General features: G+C 40.2%; 2 protein-coding genes across 4 annotated transcripts in view; one reads left to right on the top strand and one right to left on the bottom strand.

Annotated features, from left to right (window-relative positions):
* The window catches only part of TRAK2 (trafficking kinesin protein 2), a 64,722-nt gene extending 62,541 nt beyond the window's left edge, over nucleotides 1-2,181 (bottom strand). Inside the window, exon 1 of one of the 2 annotated variants that reach the window (XM_080798144.1) lies at nucleotides 831-2,181. The gene's annotated coding sequence lies outside the window, so the exon portion shown is untranslated. The remainder of the gene's footprint in view (nucleotides 1-830) is intronic. The other variant, XM_080798143.1, reaches the window with a different exon arrangement.
* Nucleotides 1,577-13,057, top strand: part of STRADB (STE20 related adaptor beta) — a 36,116-nt gene continuing 24,635 nt past the window's right edge. Inside the window, exons 1-3 of one of the 2 annotated variants that reach the window (XM_080798146.1) lie at nucleotides 1,577-1,819; nucleotides 5,249-5,345; nucleotides 10,315-10,395. In XM_080798146.1, coding sequence (XP_080654272.1) covers nucleotides 5,334-5,345; nucleotides 10,315-10,395 — 93 coding nt within the window. In that variant the 5' untranslated portion in view covers nucleotides 1,577-1,819; nucleotides 5,249-5,333. The remainder of the gene's footprint in view (nucleotides 1,820-5,248; nucleotides 5,346-10,314; nucleotides 10,396-13,057) is intronic. The other variant, XM_080798145.1, reaches the window with a different exon arrangement.

Here is a 13,057-nt window from a genome sequence, read left to right as displayed (position 1 = left end):
TTTGATTCAGTACAGTAAATGTAATTTTCTTTTCCTTATAATTTTCTTAACATGTTCTTTTTTCTAGCTTGCATTTTCAACTGTATGTGCCCCGACCCCCCTGTTGTTCAAGGGTCAAATGTACTCAAATGTTTGTTCTTTCTTATGACTCCTTCAACATATGAATATAAATCTGTAAAATAACAAGACACTATCTTTCATACACGTGATTGCTGAATGTCTGAGACTTGTTGAACATTAATTTTAAAAATAGAAAGCTGGAAAAACTGCTGAGATGATAAAGTGTCTTCATCTCTGCCCTTTCCCACCACCAAATGTCCTTCACAGTTTGTTCTGAAGTGTCATGTCAACGCTATTAACATGCTATTTGGAGATCACTGTAACTCAGACTTCCAATTCTACAGCAAAGATGTGAAGGTCAAGACAAATTTTCCTGAAATAAACTTTTCTTTTAAAAAAACTGGAAAAGTACATGTCATTTTATTTCCACGGTCTATTCTAGCTTGAAGAATTTCCAGTGAAAAGTTACTGCTTTTGGGTTTTCTTCTTTTCTTTTCTTTTTTTTTTTTCCTGGCTCAGAAATTTCAGGTTTTAAATATAAGATTCGTGGGCAATGAACTGAGTTCACCATTATTATTATGACCCAGAACACTTGTAAGTGTTTAGGAGATTATCTTTACGCTGATACTAACAAGGACATCTGCCAACATCTATTATTTACGCTTGAAACTAAAGTTAACCGTTTCTGTATCTGGCTCAAAAATCAATCGCAAGAAAAGCCCAACTCAGCACAGAAAGAGCTCTTTGCAATATCCTCTCCTTTCGCTTACATCACAGATGGTGATCGAGGTTGAAGGTTTACTGTCCAGACACTAAAGACGCTCATCGCTCAGGCATGGGGTTCCAAGTGGATGCTCTCCGGCAAAGAATGATATACTGCCAATCCTCAGAGGTGCAGCTGAGATGCACCCGGAGACCACAGCCCAGCGCCCATCACTTCGCACCCACACTTGGGATACAAACCGCATCCCACCGCGGGGCGGCGAGCCGGCGAAGACCCGGGCCTGCCATAGCCAGCCTCCGGCTCTGATGTCTGCGCGTGACCTCCGAGGACCGGGAGGAGCTCGGGGCGGGGAGGCTCCTCGGCTTTCAGGCGAAGTTGGCAAGGGCAAGTTCGAGTCACGCGCGGGAATGTTACTCACGGGAATGGCCCGACGTCCTCCGTCCTCCGCCCGCTCTCCCTCAGGGAATAGGATCTAAAGCGGTGGCAGCCTGAGAGCTGCAGCCGAAGCGGCCGCGGCTTGCAGTAACTGCCCGGGCGTGGCAGGGACGGCCAGGCGACTTCACAACATCATCATTCGGCGACTTCGGTTTTGCAGCAAGGCCGGCTCCCTAGCAGCCCCGCACATTGGAGAAGAACGAAGGAGACCCACTCTCCCGGCAGTCTCCACGGCGCCAGCGCGCGACCTGCCGGGAATTGTGGTTTCCCGACCGTCCGCCCCCTCACCCTTCCGAGTTGTTGCGCGTTTGTCCCGCCCTCAAGCTAGAAGGCCCCGCCCTCTAGCCGCCTGGCCCCGGGGCGGGAGGCGGGGCCGCAAGCCTGGGGCGAGTCCAGTCCGGGCGGACTGCCTGGGGCTGGGGCAGAGTTCCAGGCCCGCAGTCCCAGTCCGGGTCGCGCCGCCTTGCTGCGCCCCGCGGCCCGCGCTGGGAGCGGGTCTTGTGCGCTCGCGGTGCCCCTCGGCGGGCTGGGCTCCCGGGGCCCATAGGCCCCGCACCGTTGGCCGCCTGAGGAGAGTTGCTGGTCGTGGTCGCCGCCAGGGTAATGAGGGGAGGCCGTTTTGGGTCGGGGGGGAGGTGTAGGGCCGGGTCGGGGACGTGAGGGAGCGCGGCTTGGTCCGCGCCCGCCTCGGGAAGCCTGAGGCTAGAACTCGCCGCTCAGCCTCGAACTCAAGCCCGGGTGGCCGGCAGAGCGGCGGCTGGAGTCCCGCGTGGCGCGACGAGGCGAGCGGCCCCTGAGCCCGGGCCGCCCGGTGGCGGAGGCACCTGCGTTCGGGGTAGGCGGTGCTTGCCAGGTGCGCGGGGCGCGGGCTCCGCGAAGTCCTCTCTGCCCCCACCTCTCACCTTTGGCAGCGCTCCCGATCCTGCAGGAGTTTCCAAACAGAAGACACCCCCTGGCCGCGGTTCCGTGTCCCACCTTCTGCGAGTTCGCTGTCGCGATCTCCCAAAGCAGGACTCGGAAGGAACCTCTTACAAAATTAAATGGTCCAGCTTCGTTTTGTTCTCAGTATTTAAATGCAGCGTCGTGTTTTTTCCTCGTGGGTTTGTTGTGTCAAATACCCTTTTCCTCAAAACGTGGTCAGGATTTTGTACACAGCGTCTGCCCAGCACAGAGTCCGCCAGGCGCACAGTAGGCACTCAGTAAATGTGTTTTGAAAGCATGAGTCACGATACTAAGTTTGGAAAATCTTACGGAGTTGTGCGTCGCTATAGTTTTTAAGACTTTATGGCTTCTCAAGATTCCTTTGAAAATTACAGTAATTTTAAGGCTCAGCAGAGTTAAATCGGTTTTTTTGTTTTTTTTGTATTCCCTGTAACAATGGCCTCTGTTGGATGCCTGAATTAATTCAAAATCCGAGTTCTGTAAGTAAATGGCGCCCTATGATTTTCACAGACGTTGTTAGCCTTTGATATTAAAGCCTTTAGACGAACCATTCTATACTGTAAATAAATGCGCCCTATGATTTTCATAAACGTTGTTAACCTTTGATATTGAGGCCTTTGGAGGAACCATTCTATAATGGAGCAAATTTAAATTATTTACAAAGCTTTACCCTAATTAGCTTGTTAGATACAAATGCAAGGGACCACACTGATGTAATATATTTAAAAATATAGATCTCATGTATGTTTTCTTTAAAAAGATTGTATCTTCATATCTAGTGAAAGAGCAAGCAGGCGAAAATTATGACAGTGAATCTATCCCTTCCACCCAGGGTACAGCTACTCCCTTGACCTCAAAATGTCTTGTAAAATTATCTCTTAATCGTCTGGCATATCTAAAGCAGAAACCTGTGGGATTAAATCACCCCAGTGGGACAACTTCTTCAGTACTAACAATTCTCATAAACGGTGTCAGTTCCTTCTGAGTTTTTCAGAAATACAGATAATGTAATGGAATTTAAAGTTTTTGTTGTTATTTCAGAACTTACTGATATGAAGTGGAAAAAGAAAGAAACCAGAAAATTGTGTTAATCATGACCTCCTTAATCCTTCTGTTTGTGGGAATGTAAACTGCAAGTAGTTAGGGCCTTGTCTACTCTGATCACCAGTGGGTGTCCCCAGTGCCGACCATGGTAGTCATTCATTATTAAACATGTGGTGGAATGAATACTTGGCTGCTTCAGATTAACAGTGTAATGACTTTCTACATGTGTATGGTTTCTTCATTTATTTGGACATTTCCTTAGAGTTGGTTAGGGGAGGTGAGAATTTTATTGCATCAAAAGGTATGAGTATTTTCATGGTTATTGAAACATTGCCAACTTGCTTTCCAAATGAACCTTCCTTTTCCAGCTGAATGTACCTTTCAGACCATCGACTCAAGCTCTTACATTGGTACAGTGTTTGGTGGTTATGAGCCCTTTCAGATGAAGTATCTCATTTGATCTCAACCACCCTGGAAGGTGGGCAGGGCAGGTGTTGCTTTCCCCCTTTTGTAATACAGCAAATGCCACTGCACTGCCTTAAATTGATGATAATGAATGGCAGGTGACAAAATAATCATAAACTTTCAGGTTTTCCTTCCTCCTGTTCTCTACTTTGGGTTTATAGTGAATATCCTGAATAAATTCATATCTTTCCTTAGCAGTAAAATTGGATATTGCTCTATAATATCTATTGCTTACAAAGTCTTCCTTTTCTTTTTCATTTTGCTTAGATATTTATCTTGATTAAACTTGGGGGTTTCATTAAAATGAAATAATAAACCACAATTAATAAGAAAGAGATGATATTGGTTAGGTATAACAAAACACCCAGCACTAGAAAGTTTAGAACATTGTTACCCTTTCTGTTAGGAAAAATCTGGAACGTTTTGGTGGTGCCTTTGTAGTTCCTTGAATCTGAAGAAGTTGCTGTTTTAAACTTATGAATCTGTTGCAACGTCTTCATAAACTATTGAGATTAATACTCTACTAGTGAAAGTGACAGGAATTATTTGTATAATAATCTTTATATCTCATACTTGTCAAATTCTAGGGAGAATAGAATTGAGAACTAAGAATCATGAGGTAAAAAATAATCAGCCTAAAATATTATTTTTATGTGGAAACTGAAAAGAAATTTCTTTTTAAAAAACACATGACAGTGAGGGGCACCTGGGTGGCTCAGTGGGTTAAGCACCTGCCTTCAGCTCAGGTCATGATCCTGGTGTCCTGCCATTGAGCCCCAGTCTGGCTCCCTGCTAGGGATGGGGTGGAGTGTCTGCTTCTCCTTCTCCCTCTGCCCTTTCCCCCACTGTTGCGTGCTCACTCTGTCTCAAATAAATAAATAAAATCTTAAAAATTAAAAAAAAGGGGCGCCTGGGTGGCTCAGTGGGTTAAGCCACTGCCTTCGGCTCAGGTCATGATCCCAGGGTCCTGGGATCGAGCCCCGCATCGGGCTCTCTGCTCAGCAGGGAGCCTGCTTCCCCCTCTCTCTCTGCCTGCCTCTCTGCCTACTTGTGATTTCTATCTGTCAAATAAATAAATAAATCTTTAAAAAAAAAAATTAAAAAAAAATATGGTAACAAGAAAATGTTATTCCTAGTGTGTTACTAATCCAGATTCTTTCCCAAATTTTCTAGTCATGGGCCCCAAATGATTTAATAGGCAGTTAATCCAATTAGGAAGCTTTAGAACATTTACTTATAACTAGAATAATTGGAAATTATTGAGTATATTTATAGGTGGGTCCAACACTGATTTTCTGTATTGCTTTCACATTTAAGTTTCTTTTAAAAAGTACAGAAAAGATAAAGAGAGATGCAGGTATATTGGTCTTTGGAAATAACTCAGAATCTGCCTTTCTGTTGTGATGTCAGTTCCCAAATAGCGTTCGGTAAACAGAAATGCTCTATATAGACACTTTACGGAAATATCTCTAGTCCTTGCATCAAAGAATAGCTGCCTAAATATCATAAGGGTTGATAACTAGTTCTTCCAGGAACTTTTATTAAATCTAATTATTTTACTTTTGTTTTTTATAATAGGATATTTCTTCATCTTGAAGATAAAGCAAAAATCTTTTTTGGAGTAGATGGATTTTTGACACTTTCTGTGAACTAAAACGATTCAATGTCTCTCTTGGTAAGTTTGTGTTAACATAGATTTAGTTTCAGGGCACTTGGGTGGCACAGTCGATTAAGTCTCTGACTCTTGGTTTCCGTTCAGGTCATAATCTCAGGCTCGTCAGATCAGCCCCATGTCACGTTCCATGCTCTGTGAGGAGTCGGCCTGGGATTCTCTCTCTGGCTCCCTCTCCCCACTGCAGGCTCTTTCTCTCTCTCAGTCTCTCTCAAATAAATAAGGGGCACCTGGGTGGCTCAGTCTGTTAAGTGTCTGCCTTCAGGTCAGGTTACAATCTCAGGGTCCTGGGATCAAGCCCCGCATTGGGCTCTTCTGTTAGTGGGGAGTCTACTTCTCCCTCTCATTCTCCCTCTGTGCACTGGCGCGCTCTCTTTCTCAAATAAATAAATAAAATCTATAAAATGAAATAACATAAGTAAATAAATCTGTAAAAGACAAAAAAGAGCATAGATCTAATTTTGTGTCATCAGAGTAGTTAGATGTTAGTGCAGAGCCATAATTGAAGGTGTGTTCTGATGGGATATTGTTATGCTGAGATGTTATTTTGACCTGAATGGCTTCTGGTCTTAAGAAATGAGTTCAATTCTGAGTTTTTGTTGCTTTAAAAAAGAGCTTCTCCTTTACTTTTCTGATATATTCATTATTCTTTTTCTTTGTCCCATACCCACTCATTTTCATACATTTATTGTACTTGTATATGCCTCTCCCATCTAGTTAGCTATGCCTTATACTTAAATCTTTCAAAAATCCCTTTCACAAATTTCCATTAGACCAAAGGCAAGCAAAATAATATTAAAAATAAACCTCTTACAAGACAAAAAAATTTGGATCAGTGTATAATATGATGTATAGATTCCAGTTTGTTTTTTGTTTATATTAGATCCATGATATCTAGATGGAGAACCAAGAATCAATATGGTAAAAAATATTCAACCTACAGAAAATATTATTTAGATTAAGTAGTTTCAGGTCTTCCGTCATGTCTTGTATAGACCATAATACAATATCTGACTTTATTAATGTAGCAATCTTCTAAAAAGTGATGGGTGTATTTGTGTGATGATTTTCAGTTTATAAATACTTTCACATATTATATCTCTTTCAGTCTTCAAAATTGTAAGTGATGGCAGGGCAGGTGGTTTAATCCTTATTTTGAGTTTGGCCCAAGATGGCAAAGAATTGCCAGATTCAAACTCGTATCTGCCAATCTGCTCCATCATTTGCCAAGTCCAAGAGGCAGAACTACAAAGTGAGGAAATACAGAATGTGTTTGTTGGATTTATTGTATGATTTATTTGGTATATGAAAAATACAGAATGCATTTACTTTATTTTTAAAGTAATGCTTTTCTGCTTAAAAAGGGAGGTTTAGGGTCTCCTGGCTGACTCAGTCAGTACAGCATGTGACTCTTGATCTCAGGGTTATAAGTTCAAGCACCATGTTGGGTGTAGACATTATATAAAAAATAAAACCTTAAAAAAAATGGTGGGGAGCTTTATCTATCTAGAAAGTTGTTACGAAATACCCACCTCATTTTTTAACGTAGAGATGAACAAACATTTTCTGTAAAAGTCAGATAGTATTTGTGTGCTTATATGGTCCCTGTAACAAATTACTCTTCTGTTGTGTGAAAGCATAGGCAATACATAAATAAAAGTGAATAAGTTAGTGTTCAAGTAAAACCTTATTCACTACAACAGGTAGTGTCTCAGACTGACTTGTGGACCACATAGTTTGTAGACCCCTCTTCTAAAGGATTACTTAAGATTAACAATTTTATATCAGTTTGTAAATTGGATAAGATGTAAAAGGGCATTTGATAGATGAAGATCCTGAGATTTAGAGGGCTGTGTGGATTCCCAGGGCTTCTGAATTTTGGAAAAAGAATATCTTATTCTTTTATTCTATAATTATGGATTTTGTGAAAAACAATAGAATTTAATAATGGGTGATTTAAATTTATTCAATTTGTTAATAATTTTAATCATATTCTTCCTGTAATGATGAAATATTTAGAATTCTTTGAATATTTTCCTAAGTGAGATATCTGTACAACTGAGATAAAGTTGATGTTTATACTTATGAAGGATTCCTCCCCATTCAAGTTTTACCCTCTGTTGGAGAGTTAAGAAATGGTGTTTTCAAAGGAGCAGCATAAGTAAAATATTTTCCTTTAGATTCTTTTTTAGGTATAACTTTTTTATTTGGCTGTTATGATAGTGGATTAAAAAATTACACTAAAAATATTTTAGGGCATCTTCTGGATGGTTTGAAATAATTTGTGCTGCCTAAAAGACCTTAATGTGTGTATTTTTCATAAGCTATTATTTACCAGCATCTGATTGATTCAGTGTAGATATAAAAATGTTTTGAAGTATAAGCTATGATGTTTTATGATTTTTATAACTTGAGCAGCTAATGAACATACTAACATTTTTTAGGAGAGGTCAGCAAAAACATTTTGCCTTATAACATTGGCTGGTTTTAGCTGTCTTCACATTAGTGATCACTTTCTTGAACTGAAAATTCTATATAAAGATAATGAAATGGAGGTCTATCATATTATTTTATAAAATGTTTTCTATATTTCTATAAACCAAAAAACATGGATCACTTCTCTTATTTTGAGAATAAGTTAGGGTTAATGTAAGTTTTAAAAAATATGCCCAATATGTCTTTTTTTTTTTTTTTAAGATTTATTTATTTATTTGAGAGAGAGAAAAAGTGCGTGCATAGGGAGGAGGGGCAGAGGGAGAGAGTCCTAAGCAGACTGCAAGCTGAGCGTGATCCATCGCTGGGCTTAATCCCACAGACACTGAGACCACAACCTGAGCTGAAACCTGAATCAGATGCTCAACGACTGTGCCACGCTGGTGTCTCTAAAAATATACCTAATATATCTTAAATTAACTTCTCTTACATCAAAAAAAAAGTGATGGACATTCTTTAGAAAGACTTTTTTCTGTTTGAACATATTTTGATAACTGTATTAGAGGTCCCGCCAAGACCACCTCCAGGTTTGATGATTTGCTAGGAGTTGCAAAACTTAAGTCATGTAATCATAACTACGATTTATCATTGCCAAAGAACACAGAGCAAAATCAGTAAGGAGAAAGGGTACATGGAGTAAAGTTCAGAGGAAACCGGGCTCAAACTTTTAAGAATCCTTTCCCAGTGGAGTCACATAGGATGTGCTTAATTCTCCCAGGGAATGGCAACATGTGTAAGTGTTGCCTACCAAGGAAGCTCATTGGAGACTCATTCTCAGTTTTTTTATTGGGGATTGGTCATGTAGGTACCTTCTGTTAACAGGTAACAGAATTTCAGACTTTCAGGAAAAAAAGCAGTAGTTCAGCAGAAACCACATTGTTTACGATGTTTAGGAACACGATCTATTCTTATCAGGAAAGGCTGGGAACCCTCCCCAAATCCTAGTTCCCAGTTACCAGCCAAGGGTCAGCTTGGCAAGCAAGCCTTTTCTAAGCATAGCAGTTTTAGATCTGCAATGTTAACTCTTTTCTGTGCGGTACCATTGTATAGAATGATTCAGAGTAAATGTTACAAAGTATAGGTAAATATCCAATACAGTATCTAAGTGACCTAACTGGTGGTTTTCAACCACCATGAGCAGCAGTAATAAGTATCTTCAAAAACTTCTCACTGTCTGTTTTTTTCACTCTAGACAAACCTATAAAAATTTTGCAAAGGAAATGATTTGATAGCTATCATGACCTTGTTAGCTTCTGTTCTTCAAGGGAGAGTTTTACATAAGACAGTGGAGATTTAGATCAAATTATTGTGATAAGATTGGTAAGGTGTACAAACCGCAGGAATTCATCTTAAAATAATCAGTAATTAAAAAAAAATAATCAGTAATTTAGGCTGAAAAATGACAGATTAGATTAGTGAGAAATTCTGGCATTGTTTTAAATGAAGTGTGATTACTTTTAAGTGACTACAGTGTTAGGTAGATATGGGTGAGCTTATCTTGAAGACTCATTTGATATTAGTGTTTTTACTGTTTATATACAAATAAATAGTTCATGAGATGCTTCAAAAAACTTATTACAAAAGTCTCTTTCATACAATTTGTTTATACTTTAGATACACCTTTTCTTCCTAAGTAGAATAAGGTCAGCTTTACCCCACATGATAAATCACATGGAGGTGTTACATTTCATTATTGGCAATATGTGATAATAGGACCATGGGTTAAAATGCAGGAAAATGTAAACTTCGATAATGGAACTAAGTCTCCTACTCTTTTTTTTTTAAGATTTTATTTATTAGAGAGAGGTAGTGAGAGAGAGAGCAAGAGCAGAGGGGGAGGGAGAAGCAGACTCCCCACTGAGCAGGAGCCATGAGGCTGGATCCTAGGACCCTGTGATCATGACCTGAGCCAAGGGCAAACACTTAATTGACTGAACCACCCAGATGCCCCAAGTCACCTACTTTTAATTTGCTTTCCAGTTGAAGTAAGATGTTTATCACCTTAAGAAACAAAATTGGTTCCAGATACACTCATTATGTAGTTTTAACGTGGTTAAACATGGTTCCTACATTTAAGAAACAGAATCTGAAGATTAAAATTGATTATAATGAGTACAGCAGAGTAATCTTTAGCTAAATACTCCAAACAAAACTGCAAAGATGATTAAAGTGTTAAAAATTAACCCCAGCAGTGAAAGTGAATTGATACTATGACTTCCAGAGGATAGGATAAGGATCGTAGACAGCACCACGTAAATTATACCTAATAGGAAATTTGTCTTCTTCATACCCAACTGCTTCTCCCTTCTCTCCCTTACGGAGTACCTCCATGCTGGGAATCCTGGCAATTCCCAGGTTCCTGCATGTTGCCTTTTCTCTCCGTACCTCACCCCAGTCACCAGACCTTTGTATCCACATATCACCCCTACTTATCTTGTGATTTATTTTTCACTTATTAAATGCATTTCTGATTTTCCAGGATTGTTTCTGCACTTCACGAACACAAGTTGAATCACTCAGACCTGAAAAACAGTCTGAAACCAGTATCCATCAACACCTGGTAAGAAAATGGTTAAGTACAATTAATATTCCTCCTTTGCTTTCTGTAGTATCATAGTACAGAATGTAATTGCTGGTTCTTCCATATCTCTTTTTCTTTACAGTATCTTTTACTGTTTCTCCCTCCACTTCCGTTATTCTCCAGAAATCTACAGTAGACCTCTTCTGTCCAAACAGGCTTCACCTAAGCGGCCCCTGTTCCTAGGCTTCAGTTGCTCAGATGTCAGACTGTCCTGTAGCTACCTTGGGTTTTCCTTCAGGTCATGAGGGGACTCTGGCATCAAGCAGGACTGGTGATTCTGATTTTTACCCATAACCCCACACTCTTTCCTGGGCACTGGAAGTATCTACAGAATGCCTCCATTTAGACTTTTCAAAGGCATTTCTATGTAGTTTGAGTAAAACCTTAATCTGTCAAACTTCCCTGACCCCTTGTATTTCTTTCTTTGGCTAATGAAAACCCATCTATTAAGTCACCTTAACTAGAAACTTTGAAGTTTCCCTGATACTTGCCTCTACCCCCCCACATCTAATTATTCACCTGGTCTTTTGTATCTGTCTCTGAAATGCCGTTGAGTGCATACCCTCCTTCACCTCAACACTGCTGCTACCCAAATCTCATTTCTTACCTGGGACAGTTGGAGGAGGACACATTGCCTCTGGTTTCCTAGATAAACCTCTTCTCACACTCAGATCAGAATTCAACCCTGTTACCAGTACGGGCCTGTTTGTGTCACTTTCCAGCTTTAAAACTCTCATTGGTTTCCTGCAGCCTATGGGAAAGCCTAAACTTCTTAGCATAATACAAGGACTCCTAATGGTGTGGAATAAGTCTAATTTTTGAGTTTCATTTCTTGCTACTGAGTCTTAGAATATACTCTTTTTTTCTGCCTCCAACAAAATTTTTCTTCATTCATGAAGAGTTGGCTCAAATATTGCATATCTGAAGCCTATCCTCTTGTACTTTTTGTTCATTATTCTCCTACAAATCTTAGACATTCCCAGAAAATGGTATGTATTATATTATCTCACAATGATTGATATACGTGTCTCTCTGACTATAACATGATTCCCATAAAATAGGCATCCTGTGTTTTTCATCGGTATTTCCCCTGGGTAATACCTGATATATTAAGTAATATTTTAAAAAACATGCTAGGGAATAAATATTTTTCTGGGGACCTCCCTTCTTTAATCCTTACTTTATTCTGCAATTCTTACTACAAAACGGAACCTGCCTTGCAAATTCCTTGTTTTCTACAAAACAAGGTAATCCCAATTGTTCCTGCTTGTAAGTTTATCTTGATCCTATATTCACTTGTCTTCATTTTTTTCATTTTACTTTTTACTCACTAATATTCTGAAGTCTTTTAGTCTTCTGCCCTTTTGTGCAATAGGATATATTATCCAATGCTAATTTTCATTCAAGTATTACCCTTCAGATTGAGGTAAAGTGTCTGCTGTTGTCTCCTTGCTGTTGCCAAGAGAGAAGTCTTAAACTTCAGGAAACTTCCACACATGCTGCTGCCTGTTTGTGTGTGTTTTTCTGTTTCGTTTTGTTTGGCCTCGTGCTAAAATACACATAACATAAAACTTACCATCTTAGCTTTTTTTTTTTTTTTTTTTTAACTTGACAGAGAGAGAGAGATCGCAAGTAGGCAGAGAGGCAGGCAGAGAGAGGAGTAAGCAGGTTCCCTGCTGAGCAGAGAGCCTGATGCGGGGCTCCATCCCAGGACCATGAGACCATGACCTGAGTCGAAGGCAGAGGCTTAACCCGCTGAGCCACCTAGGCGCCCCGTCATCTTAGCCATTTTTACTTACTTCTTTTTTTTTTTTTTTTTAAGATTTTATTTATTTATTTGACAGACAGAGATCACAAGTAGGCAGAGAGGCAGGCAGAGAGAGAGGGAGAAGCAGGCTTCCCGCTGAGCAGAGAGCCCGATGTGGGGCTCGATCCCAGGACCCCAGGATCATGACCTGAGCTGAAGGCAGAGGCTTTAACCCACTGAGCCACCCAGGCGCCCCGATCTTAGCCATTTTTAAGTGTACAGTTCAGTGGTATCAAATGCATTCATAGTATTGTGCAGCTGTCACCACCATCCATCTCTGTAACTCTTTTCATCATGTAAAATTGAAACTGTGTATCCACTAAACAGTAACTCCCTGTTCTCCATCCCTCACCTGCCTCTGTCAACCACCATTCTGTTTTCTATGATTTTTAACTACTCTACCTCATATAAGTGGAATCATACTGTATTTGTCTTTTTGTGACTGAGTTATATTTCATTTAATGTCCTCAAGGTCCATTTGTGTTGTAGCATTTTGCAGAATTTCCTTATTTTTAAGGCTGAAAATGTTCCATTATATGTATATAGCACATTCTGCTTATCTAGTCATCTGTTGATGGACACTTGGGTTGCTTTCACTTTGTGGCTATTGTGAATAATCCTGCTATGAACATAGGTGTGCATACATCTCTTTAGGACCTGATTTCATTTCTTTGGGAATACCCAGAAGTGGAATTAATGCATCATATGGTAATAATATTTTAATTTGGGGGTAAAACTGAGCCACACAGGTGCCCCTACCAAGCACATTTAGATATGGCCTTAAGAAAAACATACACTGGCAACGGGTCTTTGGGGAGAAGGACGATAGACGAC

This window comes from Martes martes (assembly GCF_963455335.1).
Source record: "Martes martes genome assembly, chromosome: 3".
NCBI classification, from domain to species: Eukaryota; Metazoa; Chordata; class Mammalia; order Carnivora; family Mustelidae; genus Martes; species Martes martes.
This window is presented reverse-complemented; position numbering and strand designations above follow the sequence as displayed.